Raw genomic sequence first — 19,470 nt, 5'->3', positions numbered from 1 at the left:
AAGAACGCCAGATTAAAGAGGGCGGTTGCTGCCTGCAGTGGGCTTATATAGGGCCTGTGAGGTCACACACACAGCCAATCAGCGAGAGAGTCACCCATTACGAAGCTATCTCAATATGGCCAGGATCCCGCCCAAGGGCAGTCCTAATATCCACAGAAATTACTTCTGGGCCTCAATCTCCCGATGCACTGTGTCCACCCATTTAAAGGGCCCTTACAATGTATAACATATATAATATATGTAAAATTATACATTTGTGTATGAGTATATTTATATATATGCATATACATCTCTGTGTGTGTGTGTGTGTGTGTGTATAAATATATCCTAGTATAATACCTTTTTATTGTTGTCCTGTCATTTTCAATCCTGTTCAACTCTCAGCGATGCCATTTGGGATTTTTATGGCAAAGACTGGTTTGCCATTTCCAGTTCATTGTACAGATGAGGAAACTAAGGCAAACAAGATTAGGTTACTTACCTACGGTCACCCAACTAGTAAGTGATTGAACCTATATTTGAATTCAGAAAGATGATTCTTCCTGACCTTGGGACCAGCACTTTATCTACTGTACCATCTAGCTGCCCTTGTGCCTTCCACATAGAAGGTGCTTAATAAATACTTTCTGATTACTTGTATACTATTTTCCTGATTTGACTGTCTTTGCTATTTTTCAGACTTCCAAAGCACTTAATGAATGTTTGTTGTTTGGTTGATTGGTTTTCTAATCTGTAAAATGGGGCTAATAGTACTCATACTATCAGCTTTTTACAAGCTTTTTACAAAGCAAGTGCTTTTTAAACTTTAAAGCATTATGTGTAAATGTTGGTTGCTATGTTAATATTCTTTGCCTTAGAGTGTGTTAGCTTTCAAATAGAACTCAGGATTTCTGTGACTTTTGTTGGTTATGTAGTACAACTGCTTTTAATAAATTCATACCCAGTGGGCTAACTGCTCTCCTTTAATCAGTATCAATCAGTAAACACCTATTAAATACCGAATGTGTGCTATAGTGCCTACTATGTGCCACACACTGAGATCTTTTCCATTTACATCTCCAGCATTTAGAACATAGCAAGAAAATAATCAATGCTTTATTTGTTCATTTATTTATCCCTTTATTCACTGTGTTAACTGCTGAAGATAATATAGACAAAAAAAATGAACAAACAAATGAAAAGAAACAAAACAAAACAAATAAACAAAAAACCAACCCAGATGAACCCTCAATACTGCTCATTCTTTATAGGAGAAAACAATATTTCAACATATAAGATATATTAAGGAAATACAACATAATTTGGGGGAGGAAGTAGTAGCATCTGGATCTATTAAAAAGCCTTCCCACAGAAGGGTGTGCTAGGGCTGAATTTTGAGGGAAGGATGAGATTTCAAGAGGCAGCAAAGAGGAAGGAAGGGAGTTCTAGCCACAGCTCAGAGCTGAAGGAGATAGGAGGTGAAAGGTCGTATTCGAGGAACCAAAGAAAGTCAATTTACTGGGACCAGAAAGTTCATGGAAGGGAATAATGTTTAATTATTATCACAACTATAATGGTCCATTAAAAAACCAAGCCAAGGTCATGTGGGAACAGAAGGAGGTAATTATCATAACCAACCTTCTATCTGCTCTTACCCAAACCATGCTGGTAGTAAGGCTACAGAGGATGATCTTCTGCAGTAATACTTACTCAGCAACAAAAAGCAGATATTATATCTGTCTGTGCAATAGTCCATGGAACATTAAACATAAAAGACTAAGAGCAAAAAATTGACTTGTCCTTGAACCCTTGCCATCTAAATTCCATTTAAAAAGATGATAAGAATAAGGTTGTAAAATAAATGTCAATCAATTGCTATTAATTATCAGTTATTAATTAGATGGTGCAATGGATAGAGGGCTCAGATCTTCCTGAGTTTAAATTTGGGCTCAGATAATTACTAATTGTTTGTTTACCTTGAACCTTGTTTGCCTCAGTTTCCTCAACTGTAAAATGAAAATATAAAGAGCTAAAGATCCTCCTTGACAACACTGTAGTATGGAAGAAATGACTAAATGTATGTAAAAGGCTTTATAAAGCCTTTAATAGCTATGAGTAGCATCTATTATTTTTATGAGTTCTGGGTTTACAGACAAGAAGATTAAAGCACTTGCTAGATGACAGTTTGTTATCTTTAGAACTCATCTGTGGAATTGGCATATGTTAATGACTACCTTTTATACATAAGCTAAGTTATATGTATACCCACAAAATAAATGCAGAACACATACATACAGAAAGTTTTTTATACATACACAAAAAACCTTTTTGCTGAATTTCCTTAGATTGGCTCAGCTTGACAACAATGAAAATCAATTGCATACTCATACTCTATGCCAAGCACAAAGAATACAATGACAAAACAAAACAACCCCAGCCCCCAAGGATTTTATATTCTACTGGGAAGTTGTATGACTTATCCATAGATATAGATATAGATATATGTGTGTGACACCAGTCCTGAAGTCAGGAGGACCTTAGTTCAAATATACTTAATATTTACCAGCTATATGATCCTGGTAAGTCATTTAACCCCGATTGCCTCATCTATATACAAAATTTTATACACACATACACATATGTGTATGTGTATGTAAATGTGTGTGCTTATATATGTATCTCTGTGTATATATATGTGTATACACACACATGCACAAAGTTATACAAAGTGATTATAAAAGGGATTGAGCACTAATGATGGAATCAAAATGACTCTCACATAGGAGGTGCTATCTGAGCTATAAGAAAAGAGGAATTCAATGAGGAAGAACTGCTTCTTTTCTCACTCCCTCTTATTGCTGGTGCCTTCCCTCTCTTAATTATCTCTAATTTATCATATATTGTTTGTCCTTTGATGGTCAATGGTATCATGGATGGGTTACATTTTGACTTATGCTTGAATTGGATTTAAGTGAGGCAGAGATGGGCTAAATTTATTTATATTTATGGGCAACTAGGTGGCACAGTGGGTAGAGCCCTGTGATTTGTGTCAGGAAGACACGAGTTCAAATGTGACCTCAGTCACTATCTCTGTGACTCTTCTGCCAATTGAACTGGAGAAGGAAATGGCAAAGTACTCCAGTATCTTGTTAAGAAAACCCTCAAATATAGTCACAGAGAGTTGGATATGACTGAAAACAATATCCTCAGCATCTAGCACAGTGCGAGGCACATAATGCTAGCCAGCTTAATTTAAAATCCATACTAAATGTGGGGGCCAATTAAGCCAAGAATAACTGTTCTGTACTGTGCCCACTGTGAGCATTATGGGCATTGTGCCAGGTGGACAGTCTGAGGTCTGAAGCATTTATGATTTCTTTGCTAGTAGGTAACTGGTAAAGTAAGAGGTTATGTGAGATTCTCTATATAGCTTCTACCAATGAGCCAAAAAAAAAAAAAAAGTCCTGAGATAATCAAGATTTTTGATATAAGTTGTTTTGTTTTTAAACTTTCAGTTCTGTGACTGTTTAATAGTAGTTCAATGGAGTTTAAAGGGTTGGATACTCATGGTGTAGAGAGTGGATCCCCTAGATTAGGAGATGTGAGGTTAGACCCTGCCTCTGAGGCATCTTACCCATGTGACTTCCCTGAGTATCAGCATTATCTGGACAAAAGGCGAGCCTTGGGCCCAAAGGAAGGCCTTCAGAGGACCATCCAGTGTTTTGGATCTATGGAGTCTTGGGTAATCATGCTGCTTTCTTACACTACAATTGGGAATCTGAAGCTCTGGCTTTTATGCTGACTTTGCCACTGCTGAGCTATGTGACCTTGAGTTAATTTTTTCATCTACACAATGGCAATGATGACACTGCACTATCTACTGTTAGGGTGGGTTGTGATAATCACATGGGATCACGGGAAAGGGATCCTAAGGTTTGGAGCTGGTGGGGTAGGGCCACAAGACCAGGAATGTTAGAGCTGCAAGAGACCATAGAATAAGGAATGTCAGAACAAAGAGGAGAATGTCAGAGCTGGGAGTGACCTTCCATCAGGGAATGTCAGAACTAGGAGAGAACCTTAGAACATGGAATGTCAGACCCTGGAGGAATCTTAGAACATGGAATAGCAGAGGGTCTTTAGAATAGGGAAGGTCAGTACTAGGAGAACAAGAACTGTCAAAGCTGGGAGGATCCTTAGAACATAGAATGTTAGGGTTAGGAGGAATCTTAAGAGCATGAATGACAGAGCTGAGAATGGCCTTAGATCAGGGAATGTCAGCCAGAAGGGAACCTTAGAACAACAACTGTCAGAGCAAGGATAGTCCTTAGCACAAGGAATGTTGGACCTAGGAGGGACCTTAGAACAGGCAATATAAGAGCTAGGAGAGGGCTTAAAGTATGGATAGTCAGAACCAGAAGGGAAACTTAGAACAAAGAATGTCATGACTGGAAGTAACCTTATAACATGAAATATCAGAGTTGTGAAGAATCTTAGAACAGTGAATAGGAGAGGCCCTCAACTTCATTTAATGCAGAGATTCTTATTTAACCTGGATTACACAGACAACCTTGAGATCCATGGACAAATTTCAAGGGGTATGTGAACTTGGAGAGGAAAAAAGAAATTATTTTCATTAATTTCTATCTGATATCTAGCATTTTCTTCATTTATTTAAGAAGAGTTCCCAGATTGCATAAGGAGTATAAGACATAAAAAACAAATCCTTGATCTGATCCAATCTCCTCAGTGTACAGATGAGGAAACTAAGGCCCACAGAGGGAAACTGATCAGCCTTAGTTCCTAAGGCTACTTGAGGACAAAACCAAGATTGAGACCTTGATCCTCTAAGCTCCAGCTTCTTAAACTGTGGTTTGTGACCCATGTGGGCTCTCCTAACTGAATGTGGGGCTGTGACATTTTGATTTATTATCAGTAAATGTTTGACTAAATACCTGGGGTCATGTAAAAATTTCTCAAGGCAAAAAAAAGGTCACCAGAGAAAAAGTTTAAGAAGCCCAAGCCACTGGGGGCATCATGTGAACATAAATCACTATGTAAATATAACCTTTTATTATAATTGTCCTTAGTAATGCTTGCAGTTGTTTAAAGACATTGTTTTGTCTTCCCTGGGGTGGGACCTTATTGTTCCTACTCAGGAATAGTTTATAATGGGTGGGTGTGTCCTTGCTTTAGAATGGACAGAATCACTCCCAGTATGTGTTAACATTTCTCATTTCCTTTCCATTCTCTCTTTTCATGGTGGCCATCTTCTGGCCTTATTACTTCTCACTGGGATTATTGCAATAACTTCCTAAATGGCCTCCTTGCCTCTGGTTTATACCACTCCTATCCAATCCATCATCCTCTCAAAAGTTTCTCACTGTGACATTCATAGAATCATAGTTAGAACTAGAAAGGACCTCAGAGGTACCATTTAGTATAGTCCCCTCTTTTTTTACAGATGGAGAAACTGAGGTCCAGAGATAGAAGATAACTTGGTCAGGGTCATAGAGCCAGCAAGTATCAGGTCAGAGAATCATCAATTGAGAGCCAGAAAGCATTTCAGAGAACATCTACTCCAATCTTCTCTTTTTAGAGATGAGACTAGTTCAAAGTCACATAGGCAATAAGCATTACCTCTAGTTGGCCTTCATAATATGGTTCTGGTTTAGCCTGGAAAAGTAGAGGGTACCTGTACTGGACCTTGATTAGTAATGTGACATGAGTAGGTGACTTAACTTCTCTTTTCTCAGTTTCCTTTTCTATAAAATGGGAATAATAATAACCTCTATCTCTCTGGGTTGTTGTGAGGATCAGTGAGAGAATATTTGCATATTGCTTTGCAGTTCTTAAAATGCCACATAAATGTCTTTCATATTTCTGCCTTTTCTATCATATTACACATTACTCCCTTTCATGAACTCGATGGTCCAGTTAGGAGGCAGCTAGGTGGTACCACAGTGCACAGAACACTATTCCAGTCACAAACTTATTATCTCTATGACTAAGGGCATAGAATTCACTTTATTCAGTTTCTTCCTTTATAAAGTAGACATGAGCAAACTTGTACATCCCAACCATACAGGCCATTATGAGGAAGGTACTTCCCAAACCTGAAAACCTTATGGAAATAGAATTTGTTTTTCTTTCTCCAGCAAAGACTCATCTGTGTCATAGTTACCCTTCTACTCAATGAAAAAGACTCCCCCAAAACTTTGCTATTATTTGTCTCCTTTTTTTCTCTTTGTATATGTTGTTGAGTTTACATAGCCAGTAACCAGGCTACAGATGGCTAATTCTAGGAACATAAAATCTTTTGAAAAATGAAGCTAGGGACAGACTGAATGAACAAATATCAGATTGATTCTTCCGGCTTGGCAGCACTACTGTATGTAATAAATTGAAATTTGTGTCAACAAAGAAGGTTGACTTCCAGGTGGGGATTTTTATTTATTTTTTTTTTTTTAGTCATGGCAACTTTATGAAGAGGTGGACTTCTTGTCCATACTCGGGTGTGAGACATATTGAAATCTGCAGTAGTGGAGGGATTTTTCACCTCAGTGAAATCATGGATCCCTGAAGTCTGGATAGAACTAAATAAGTGCTTTATTTCTACTTCTCACTGTGACATTGATAGGGATCATGGAGTTAGAAATAGAAAGGACCTCAGATATTTAGTTTAGGGCCCTCTTTAATAGATGGAGAAACTGTGGTCTAGAGATAGAAGATGATTAGGTCAGGGTCAAAGAGCCAACAAATGTCAGATCACAAAATCATTGAGAATTGGAAAGCATTTCAGACACCATCTACTTCAACCCTCTCCTTTTACAGATGAGATAAGATTCAGTGATTTGTTTGAGGTCATATAAGTAATAAGCAGTACAAACAGGATCTGAACTCAGGCTCTTTGAAATCATATCTAATGCTTTTTCAACAGCACTATGCTGTCCCAATTAATTCAATTCAATTTAAATATGTATTAAATACCCCCTATGCCAAACAGTGGAGAGACAAAAAGAAAAACAGGATTATCCCCTATACTCACGGAGTTTACATTCTTCTCAAAGGAAACATGTATACAAATATAAAAAATAAAAAATGTCTCAACAGAGGAAGAGGAAAAGTAAAGGAGATCTCTAATTCAGAAAAAAATATTAGAGACAAATGGGGAAAATAATAACTTAACTTGAATAGCTTTAAGTGTAAATGGATTAAGCAATCCTACAAAATGAAAAAGTGACAGATTTTCTAAGAAAACAAAACCATGACCTCTTGCCTTTAAGAAACATCCCCCCAAAAGAAATATATAGAATAAAAAGGAGAAAATAGAACAAAATTTAACATGCATCAGTTGCACCTAAAAAGAAAAAAATCAGAAAATTCAATCATATTTTCAAACAAAGTGAAAAAGAAATGTCAAGAGGAAGCCAATACTAAGAGCTGAGAAAAAAAATCAAGAAAGATTTAGTGTAGGAGTTGCCTTCTACCTCATCTTTTTGTCTAAAGGATACAAAAACCCTTGTCTGTACCACTGGTTCACCTATAGCCTATTTCCCCATTTGTTCTAAGAAAACTACTTTAAAGGAAAGGAATTTAATAGTTCTAGATGGAAAACCAGTTTTTATATGAAATTAACCTTTGACATCAGTCTCTTACTTTGCTTTGATAGGAGACTTTGGATATGGAATATTATATGTAGGTTAATTTTGCTGACCTTTTTTTCCTTTATGTTTATTCTTTATTGTACAGGAATGATATTCGGGAGTAGAACAAGAAAGAGGGAAATAATGTAAAAATAACAAATATCAATAAAAATTATTTTTATAAAAATATTCAGAGAATTAATTAAAAACAGATGCAATTTAATTTAATTAAATATAGATAAAAGTCAAGTATCCATTGTCCATTAGGTAGAGTTGTTGATTTTAGAACCAGGAAGTTTGAAACTCATCTCAACTCATTATGTAACACAGGGTAAGTATAGTAATCTCTCAAACTTGATTTCTTACTTGTAATATGGATTTGGAAACAGCTCTGACCTCAAGGACTATTGTATCTAATGAGATAATTTATAGAAAAGCTTTGCAAACATTAAGCCATTGTATAAATATGAGATGAGGATGAGAATGATGATTTAAAGCTGGATCTTGACAATTAAAAAAAAAGACAAAGTCATACTTGTTATATTTCTCACTTTGCATAGAACCTATTTACAAAATGGACTATTTTGTTTACTTCAACAAACACTGATACTTGACATAAGGTCATGCTCATGATAATGACTGATAATCTATTATGTTTTAAAATTTGAAATGCCTCATGTAAACATTTCTTAGTTGAGTCTCTTAACTAGATTGTAAACTCCATGAAGGTAGGAACTATTACTTCACTTGTCTTTGCATTCCCAGTTTCTGTCACACAGTAGGCTCTTAATAAAAGCTTTTAGATCATTAAATCTCAGTCAGGACAGCCTTTTAAGGTAATACACAGGCATTATTATTCTTATGCTCTAAAGGGGGAATTGTGTCTTTGAGAAGTTAAGTTTTCACACAACTATTAAATGTCACAAGCAGGATTTAAACCCTTTAAATATTAAATAAACACCAAGTCCAGCTTGTCCCAATTTATGTCATATTGCATATTGGTGTACATTAAGCATTTTGCAAACCTTAACTATCTAAATGCTAGCTGTTATTACCATTATTTTTTTTCTTTCTTTCTGAATCATAGCTATTAACATTGTGCAACTATACAATGGTTTGTTCTTCCTGATATAATGAAATAGGTCAGAGACTGATTCATGAGGGAACACCCAGGCGTTTCCTAGTAGATTGGAGAGAGGGTAATGTTGAGCTATATCTATATTCCAAGATTTTTTTTCTTTTCTTCTATTGAAATAATTCATAGTGATTTAATACTATTATTATTCATATTACCTATTCATGATTTCATGTCACTTTCATTTCTTAATAGATTTCATTCCCTCTCTTACTTGGGGAGCCATCACTTATAAGAAAGAATAATGAAGAAACAAGAGAGGAAAAACATTTTATAAAACTAACCAATATACCAAAATAGAACAGTTGTATTCCACATCAATATCCCCCAACTTTTTCAAGGAAGGGGAAAAGGTACATCATCAAGGTCAAGTCTGGGTCCCATTTCTGTTTTTGTTGTTTTCATATTTTTACTATCATTTTGTTTATTGTTTACTGATCACTTTGCATCAGTTCACATAAGTCTTCCCATGCTTCCCTAAGAATATTGCATTTAAAGGATATCCAGAAAGGTTTGCTTTTTGATTGTGGGGTTTTTTTAATTTCTTTATGAAAATATAGATAGTTCCTCCCCCTATAACTTAAGTTTTTGCATCATCTTTATTTGCAGATATATAGATCCTCATTCTCTTCCCCAGAGAATTCTCCCTTGCAGCAAACCTGATATGCTTTTGCATTCTTGTGCAGTCTGGGGTAACCTGTGTCCCACATTCTCATGCTCATCTTTATTACCATCACCACCACTCCAAATTTCTGTCTCTCTAAAAACACTCTCTTCCTTATTCCTCCAGACAGGAGGTTGGTCAGGATTCCATGCAGATGAGGATGGAAGTTAGAATCAGGGCAAAGATTCCTGAAAATAAGGCACTGCCTATGTCAGAGAAGAAAGAGGCAAGGTCAGTTCTCCATTCTGTCTCTGGAAGGCAAGACACCACCAGCCGAGCTTCAGAGAGAATCCTACCTAGCTGTTTCCGAACCCTGTAGCTTCAAGTGCCATCCATCTGTCTTCTCCCAAGTTACCTTGAATGTTTTTAGTACATGGTTACATTTGTACAATTTGTCTCTTCTAATATAATGTATGCTCCTCGAGAGCAGGAACAGTTTCATTTTTGTTGTTTTAAGTCTAGTGTATCAGATTTTTTTTGTTGTTATTTGGTCATTTCTCATGTCTGACTCTTCTTGGCCCCATTTTGTGGGTTCTTGGCAAAGATACTGAGACTTAATTTATCTAATTGGTTGTGAGGGAGTGAGGACGTTCACTGAGTCGTGTGTTTCTTCTCCGCCATCTTGGCTCCGCCCCCTCTTGGCAAAGATACTGAAGGGATTTGCTGTTTTCTTTTCCCACTCATTTTACAGATAAGAAAACTGAGGCAAATAGAGTTAAGTTAACTTGCCCAAGGTCACATAATTTATAAGTATCTAAGGCTGGATTTGAACTCAAGTCAACCTAATTTCAGGCCCTACACTGTGCCATCTAGCAGGACACTTAATAAATTTGTTGATAGAGATACCAGCTCCTAGATGATCTATGTCATCTCTTAATGTTCTCTCCCTTTTGACATAACTTGGGATGTCTCTGAATCTATATTGTACCCTCTGGATGGAATTTAAGCTTCCTGAGGACAGAAGTGTCTTTGTATCCCCAGTGCCTTGCAGGATACCTGGTTTATAGTAGGTGCTTAATAAATTCTGATTGATATAGACATATAATCTACTAATAGACTGTGTAATTTCCCTGAGGGAAGGGCCTGATTCATTTTTGTCTTTGTATCATAGTACATGGTAGGTACATAGTAGGTGATCAGTAAATGTTTGTTGATATGTGTATGTGTGTGTGTGTACACACGTACAGAATGTAAATGTTTTTGTCTTTATATTATTAGTGCTATGCATAGTTCTTGGCATATGGTAGGTACAAAATGATTGTTTTGAATTGAATTGAAATCTGAGCTCAACATATACTTCTATAATGAATCCTAAGGTGGGGAATGAGTCAAACTCATGTAATTTTTCCCTGATTTCTCAGGGAGAGGTAAGTATAGGCCAGTTAGTTATGGTCCATGCCGTGACTGATTCCAGGTGAAGGAAAGAATTCCTTGTATTGAAGTCAGGTTGCAGGTATCCAGGAGAATGTAAGCAATCTGGGTTTTTTTAGGGGTGTGTGGTTTTTTTGGTTGGTTGGTTGTTTCTCAGGCACTTGGGATTGCGACTTGCCCAGGGTCACACAGTAAGTATTAAGTGTCTATGGCTGGGTTTGACCTCAGGCCTTCTGACTTCAGGGCTTGTGCACTATCCACTGTACCATCTGGCTGCCCTGATCTTAACAAAGCAACTAAAAGAAAGTTTCTTGAGCAAATGTCAGCCACAAAAAAAAAAAAAAAAAATTCTCAACCAACTCACTAATTGTAATGATTAATTCATGATCAATAGTCAATCCATCATCTTCAGTGACTCCCTCTTGTCTCTTGGGTGAAGACCAGACTCTTCTGCTAGACATTCAAGGCTCTTAACACTTTGGCAGCATTTCAGCTTTCTCTAATATTATTTTTTTCGGTGAGCCCTTCAGCACAGAAACTCTACAGTTCTCACATCTCCAGATGAGTCTTCTGCTTTCCTGCCTCACCTGCTTTGATTTTACTCTTCCTCCCCTACATAAGATGCTTTTCCTTCCTTTGTTCTTTTTGAATACCTATTTTAGATTTTTTTTAGATTGCAGGAGAGACTGGCCTTGGGATCTCATTGATAGAGTGAACTTTCTGTTGAAAGTCTGTACATGACTGCACTTTCTCTGCAATGACAGGCTTTCACCGATACGTGGGCCCAGTGTGACTTTGGTCACATCACTAGTATGTGTCAGAAGCAAAATTTAACTCAGGCCTTCCTGATGCCAAGGCCAGCACTCTAACTATTATGCAACTCTTCCTTTCCCCCCCCAAGTTCCTCCATGAAATTTTCCCTGATCTCCATAGTTTATAGAGATTTGGCCCCTCAGCTTCACATTGACCACTGTTCTATATATCTCTAATTTCCTCATTTATTTAACACATATTAGACATGAATGAATAATAAGTTATTTATTTACCAGGCATTGTAGTAGGCACTGGAGATACAGAAATAAGATAGATAGAGTGAAATAGTTCCTACCCTCAAGGTGGTTACATTCTAATCTGGAGAGAAAATATATAGATATATAACTAGCTAGCTAGCTTGTTCTATTTTTCTATCGAAATCTATTTGCATATATATATATATATATATACACACACATATATATATCTTTAATTTTATATATGTATATATGCATACATGTATATGTGTGTATGTGTACACATATGTATATATGTATATATAGAGAGAGTGGTCACCAGGGCAGAGTTAGAGTCTCTAAGAAGGTTGTTGAATTAAATCATAGGACATTTACTATTGATTTGATTGTTATTCCCAGAGCAAAAATTGGGGGTCAAGAATAGGACTAGTAGATGGTACAACGTCTACAGTGCCCAAACTAAATCATAGTCTGGAGTTAGTGAGATATAATAGGCTAGCTATCATCTGTCAGGATATCTCAGAGCAGGAGAGAGCTAAAGCTAAATTGATCAAGGCAACATACATACAATGGATACTTGAATATATAACTTCAAATCATATAGACTGGGTAACACTGGGCAAACCTCTTAGTTTCTCTTTGCCTCAGTTTCCCAGCTGTAAAATAAGGGGACATAATTTGATGACCTATCAGATCCTTTCCACCTGAAAATCTATGATATCATGATATCCAGGAAAAGAGGAGTGGTATTAGGCTTGATATTAGGAAGGGATTATTCCAGATGCAGAGGGCAGAGCATTAGCATGACGTGTGGCAAAATGTCTAGAGGTTCTTAACATTTTACCCATTTTCTAGACTGCACATTTCCCATGGCCAAAGACTTTTTTTTCCCCCATTCAATAAACATGGTTAAACTTTTAATTTAATTGTTTTCAATTGACAAAAATATTTCTCATTTTCCCATCCCAATTTCCCCAGGACACAAACATTTATTATGCACCATGAACACCGACAGTTAAAACCTAAGGTTAAATTGTCCCTGCCCTCAAGGAGTACTGGGAGGGTAAAGTCTATGATATATGTCTATTGACCATTAGGTGGTGCAGTGGATAGTGTGTTGAGCCTGTACACAGGAAAATCGGAATTCAAATACATTTTAGACATTAACTGAATGACCCTGGTCAAATTACTTAACGTTATCCTAGTTTCCTTAATTGCAAAATGAAGATAATAAAACCTACCTCATAGGATTGCTGTGAGGATCAAATGAGATGATATTTGTAAAGCATTTGGTATAGTGCCTAGTACATAGTAGGTATTATATAAATACTTTATTCCCTTCCTCTGTTATGATAAATTTGTATCTTCCTCAATAGCTACCACTCAATATTCTGTATTCAGTAGGCGAATGAATGAATGAATTAGAATCACAGAAATTTACTTCAACTTCTCATTCTTTCCTCTAGTTAATAGGCAATTGTTAAGGGTCTTCTCTTAGGCTAGTGAACTTTTAAAATTACTTTGAGAAATAATCCACTTCTCCAATAAAACAATTGGATTCTTGTCTATTTGTCTCTAGTGCCGCTTTCATGATTTATTTTTTCCCTGATGCAATTGGGGTTAAGTGACTTGCCCAGGATCACACAGCTGAAGTGTTAAGTGCCTGGGAACAGATTTGAACTCAGGTCCTCCTCACTTCAGGGCTGGTGCAGTATATGCTGCGCCATCCAGCTGTCCCTATGATTTATTTTTTAAATAAAATTTTATGGATTTTTTTTTGGTTTTATCTCACCTAAATTGACCTCTTTGTCCTGCTAGAGAACCATCATGTTTAATAAAGAATATTTTTTTAAGGAAAAGAGCAAAAACAATCATCAAAATACATTTTTTAAATTTATGGAATAAAGCCTTTTAAAAAAAATCTAATAGTAAATGCCCTTTTCCAAACTCATGGACCTCCCATGTCTGTAAGAGTGGGGTAGGGGTGTTTATAGTTTTTCTTTAGGACCATATTTATTCTTTGTGATTATGCAACATTCCCTATTAATTGTTTTTTGATTGGGTTTGATTTAATCTGGTCAAGTTTGGAAATTAAGCCCATGAAATATGGGCCAAAAGATCAATGAAGGACAGAATTAGAATCAGTGTTAAGAAAAATTGGTATTTAGATAGTGGAGTAGACTTTGGCCCCCCATCTCCAGAGATGCTTTGGCCAAGGCTGGTTGACCTGTTGGTTGGGAAGTCATAGAAGATTCTCCTGCAAATTCAGATTGGATGAAATGGCCTGAAAGACTCCTTCCATCTCTGAGAGCTTGTAAATCTTGGAAGAGGCCTGTGATGGCAGACTCCCAGCCAGATGGCAGGCTTGGGGCATGATTACACATGGCAGGTACTCAGGCCTTGATTACCCGCCCCAGGTACCCAGATAGAACCGATAATGAGCTTTTTATTTGGACTGGCAGGTGGGACTTTTCTTGTCACACCAGGTTGATTAAATGGACTATCTTGGGGCTTAGATAAGGGATCAAGTGAGGTAAGCCAGCAGGCCTCTTCTGACTTTAATCCCCTTAAAATGTGATTTTCTTCCCTTCTCTGGTCCTGGCAGCTGATGCTCATCTCTCATTCCCAATTCTCATGTGCCATATCCTGGAAATTAGACAGGGAGCTCTAAGTTAAAGGCCTCTAGAATTTATTTCCACTGATATCAGGAAGAAAAGGATCAAGTTAAAACTGAAGGGTTGGCAGATCCCACCTCCAGGCCCTGTGTCTGCTTGTGATGCCAGTGTGTTTTTTTTCCCTAAATGATCCTGAAAGGACATCTCCAAAAATATTATGACTTTTCAAGGCAGCAGAGCACTGTGAAAAGGGCATGGGATTTCAATTCAGAGGACTTGGCTTTGAAGCCCAGCTTTTGTACTTACTGCCTGTGTGGTCTTCCCCTCTCCAAACCTCAGGTTTGGATAAATGATAAGATTATATTTCAAATTGCATGCCTTCTAATGAGGGGGAGGGATGGAGAGAATTTGGAACTCAAATCCATTTGACTTTCCATTCCAAACTTAAAATTCCATTTTAAGAAATGGATGTTAAAAATAAAATATTAAATAATTATAATAAGACAATAAATTAAAAATAAAAATTAGAATAAAATAATATGAATAAAAAGTATAAATTAATAAAAATAAAATGATTAGGTAGAACTCTAAGCCCATAATCCTATAGATTTAAGATTAAAACTATTCTTTTTTCTTTTTTTCTCTTTTCTTCTAGACTCGTTCTTTACTGAGTGTTTTTGAAGAAGATGCGGGGACCCTCACAGACTATACAAACCAGCTGCTTCAAGCTATGCAGCGAGTTTATGGAGCCCAGGTAGGATGGTCTCACATTTCTGATAACTAGATCCGAGCCAAGGCGTTCTTGTGCCCTCCTTCCTAACTAAACTTGGGGGATCTCCCAGATGTCTGCCTAAAACTAACAGTTTAAAAAAAAGGAAATCAATTTTTTGTTCTCCCTTTTTTTTCTTCAATTATATGTAAATAATTTTAACATTTATTTTTAAAAATTTTTTTGAATTATAAATCCTCCCCTTCCTTGAGAAGGCAGGCCATTTGATATACATTATACATGTGCAGTCATGAAAAACATATTTCTCTATTAGCTTTGTTGCAAAAGAAAACATGCAACAAAGAGAGAGAGAAAAGGAAGGAAGGAGGGAGGAAAGACACAAAGAACTTTTGATTCTAAATTCAGCTTCCTTTCCTCTGTAGCATTCATTCCCTCTCACAACAGGGACCTTCATTTCTCTCATAATTAGAAACTGATTTGGCTTCTTGAAAAGAGGGCACAGACCTGTCTTTTTATTTCTTAAATTTTCTATAGGCAATAACATTAGAACATTAGAAAAATCATTTTACCAGTGATGGGTAAAGGTTTGCGTTCCTGACATTCACATCAACATTCTGTGACTAACAAATTCCCAACTTGTCAGTGTAGATTGATAAAGATCATGCTTTTAAAAAATACTTATTCTGGGAAATTTAAGCTGTAGGTCGAAGATTATTGAGAACTGCGCCAAGTTCCTCTTTTCTATCAAGGGGTAGAAATACATATGTGGCTTGCAAACAAAACATTTTCCAGGGGAAAAGAGATTGCTAAATAGTGAATATGAGCTGTTGTTGTTGTTGTTGTTTTTAAGTTTTAAAAGCACTCATGTGACCAAACTATTTCTAGGAACTCTTTTTGTGGGACCAAAGAACTGGAAACCAAATAAATACCCATTGAGTGGAGAATGGCTTAACAAGTGATGGTAAATTACTGTACTATTAGAAAGTATGATTATGATGAATGCAGAGAAGCATGAGAAGAGTTATCTGAACTGATACAAAGTGAAGTGAGGAGAACCAGGAAAACAATATACATCATAAAACATCAAAGCAAATAGAGTATCCTGAAATCCCCAGACAAACAAAATCAAAGGTTGGCAAGTCGAAGTGGCTAAGTTTGATCGCCAAAGAGATGCAAGAAAGTGTGGTCCTATCTCCATTTACAGAAGTGGATGAGTATGAATATGTGTAAATCACTACATGGTTGATGTGTTTCTAGCCCCCAATTCCTCACCCCCTTTTTTAAAAAAATTCTTTATTATAAGGGAGAGTTTCCTTGGTGACAAGACAGAGGCATAGAGATATTTTGAGAAATGCAGGTAATATTTTTTTTTACAAAATGAAGATATCAGTTTAAAAAAAAAAAAGCATAACATTTTTTTAAAAGAAGCAAAATCCTAACTAGGCCACGGTGATTAGGACCTCATTCTAGCTGGAGCACCAAAATTTAGAGGGATCTGCTAATTCAGCAGCACTGCCAACAAAGAAAATTGTCAGTTCAGGTAGAAAAATATTGAATTTAGCACCTTTTGGGAAGAATAGTGGATTAAAATGGGAAGCCTAAGTACTCTCATAGTGTCCTCACTATTCATGGCATTGGGTTCTCACTGTCTCCTTTTGCTCGTGATCAACTACAATTGTCTTCAGGGATTATTTGATGTTGTTTGTCCTGGTCAGAAAAATTGCTAACTATGTCCCGAGTATGTATGTAAGTATTTGGGGATTTCTTGCACCTGAAAATACCAGATTTGAAATTGCATAGATTTGCAGTTTCATATGCAATCGTCTTTTTTATTATCCTATGTTATGGAAATGCTTGTTTTATTCCATAAATTAAAAATAAAATAAATAGAAACTGAATAAAACAAGCTAAAAATTGTTTGTTTGAACCCTTGAGCTCAGCATAGTCCTGTGTACCAGATGCACAATATTAATCTTGACAGAATGGGAAAAAAAGAGTTATGATCATTATTACCCATTCCTACCCAGGATTACTGGACTGTCACCATGCAAATTCATATACTTCTCTCATCCCTCCTTTCTGTTACTCACTGATGTCTCCAGAGAAATTCTACATCATCTGCTATTTCTTATGTAGCCTTTAGGTCTAAATTGTGATTTCATTAGCTCAGGGAACTCCCAGTGAGGAAATTCCCTCTACCAATACAAATCAATGCCACTTTTCAATTCAGCATCTTGTGATATGCCTGGGGACTAAGAGGTTAAATAGCTTCCCAAGAGTCCTTTTTCCCCCACTTTATTCCTGAGTATTGATTTGTTTACTGCCCCAGAACCCCAAATTTGTTTACTGTCCCTTGCATAAGCAGCTAATGGAAGGTAGGAAAATGCCACCCTCTTCCCTTTTCAGCACTCCTCGAATGTAATTGGACCTATACTGCCAAAATACCCCTCTCTGGCCCTAATTCCCACTCCACAGAATGTTTTCCTCTCCCATTAGAATAGAATTTCTCTAAAAATGGGGATTATCCTGCTTTCTTATCTTTGTGTCCCAGTACCAAGTGCAGTAAAGGGAAAGAAATGGATGAAAGAGGGGTGGTGTGGGAAGATGGGACAAGATAAGACAGTGGATTAGATTTTTAGAGAAAATAAAAAAGATGGATCCAAGATGGCAGCCAGGTTGTGAAAGAAAGCATGGTGGCCCTCTGAATGTTGTTCCCTCTTTCCCTCAGAATGAAATCTCCTTGAAGGAAGGGGCTTCTTTGTTTGTGGTTATTGTCTCCCTAGTGCTTGGCAGATGATAACTTCTGCTTCATAAATTAACTACATTTTATTTAATTCAATGACTTTAATACCGAAATCTAATCATTTCTAATCAACTTGGAGACCTAGAAATCTCAGAATGCTGTCCTCTAGGCTCTGGCTCTTTCCTTCTGGCCTCCAGTCTCCATCTCTACCACTGCCACAGGCCTTTACCTGGTAATATCCAAGCTCCTACTTCAGCATTTGTTTCTTTTGGACCAGAAACTTGAGTTTGGCCAAAAAAGAAGCGGGCCTTGCATTCCAAGAGGCTGGAGCTCAGAGCACATGACATTCACATGGGCTTTTCTTTTGGCCAAAGAGCTCCCTCCCTCCCATCTCTAATTTTCATGCAGAGGATGTGAGTGAGACTGTCTAATCCCAGCTGCCAACTTCTGATGAACAGCCTCAAACAATCATGGGAACAGAGGCGTCAGGATCAGATACTTGAGTCTCAGTTCTGCTCAGAGTCTTGCATTTGGGATTTACAAATAGCACATCATCTCTTCTTTGATCCATTTGTTTTAAAATGAGTTTATTTTATCTGCCTGAATTTTATTCAGTTTCTTTTAGTGTCATCCTCCCCACATACACACTGTTTTTCTTAGCTAGTTGTTACCCAGCTCTACTGATACCCTGAAATGTTCTTTGAATCAACTTCGAGCCTCCTCTCCTTTCCTATGTTCCTAATGTATTTATAAGCTACTTTTGGGAGTTTCTTTTTAAAAAAAAAAAATAGACATGTAGGTGGTTCCGGGCTGGAATACCAGCCCTGAAGTCAGAAGGACCTGAGTTCAAATCTGGCCTCAGGCACTTAACACTTCCTAGCTGTGTGATCCTGGACAAATCACTTAATCCCAACTGCCTCAGCCAAAAAGAAGAAAGAAAAGTAGAAAAAATTAGGCATAAGGGAAAGACTTATGTGAACACATGCAAAATGAAGTGAACACAACAACAATTTTTAAAAGAGCCATAATGACTACAACAAAAATAGAAAGAAAAACAAAACAATGGAGAAGAGATGGGAGAAAGCCTGACCTTTGGCTCCTATGGAGAGATGGAAGATTCCATGTTGGGAGCAGTACAAATACGTAGCATCAGAATTTTTCAGTATGTTGATTAGTTTTGCTAGACTTTTATTTTCTTATTTGTTATAAGGAATTATTATCTGGGGAGCTTAAGGGAGCTGGATATATTGGGAAATGTAGGTAATGAAAATATATCATTAAAATGTTTTTTTAATCGGACATTTATGAGGGTATATTTTAAGAGGAAGTCTAGTGTGGTGGAAAGAAAGATCATTAATTGACTTTGGATTGGAGGAATTAGATTCAAATCCTATTTCTGTGATACTGGACAAGTCATTTAACTTTTCTGTGCCTCAGTTTCCTCTTCTATCATAAATCCTCTTCTCTCTGATCAGTTTTTGCCAAGAGAAGTAGCCCAGAACCATAGATAAATAGCCAAAGTCAGGATAACCCAGGTTCAAGTCCTGCCTTTCACTCTGTGTGCTAACTATATGCCCTAA

At 36.9% G+C, this 19,470-nt stretch overlaps 1 protein-coding gene across 1 annotated transcript in view; it reads left to right on the top strand.

Annotated features, from left to right (window-relative positions):
• APPL2 (adaptor protein, phosphotyrosine interacting with PH domain and leucine zipper 2) overlaps positions 1-19,470 on the top strand; it is an 84,557-nt gene that overhangs the window by 3,270 nt on the left and 61,817 nt on the right. Inside the window, exon 2 of the mRNA XM_074271467.1 lies at positions 15,073-15,171. Coding sequence (XP_074127568.1) covers positions 15,073-15,171 — 99 coding nt within the window. The remainder of the gene's footprint in view (positions 1-15,072; positions 15,172-19,470) is intronic.

This window comes from Sminthopsis crassicaudata, chromosome 5 (assembly GCF_048593235.1).
Source record: "Sminthopsis crassicaudata isolate SCR6 chromosome 5, ASM4859323v1, whole genome shotgun sequence".
Taxonomy (NCBI): Eukaryota; Metazoa; Chordata; class Mammalia; order Dasyuromorphia; family Dasyuridae; genus Sminthopsis; species Sminthopsis crassicaudata.
The sequence above is the reverse complement of the archived record's forward strand: the minus strand, read 5'-3'. Positions and strand labels throughout refer to the sequence as shown.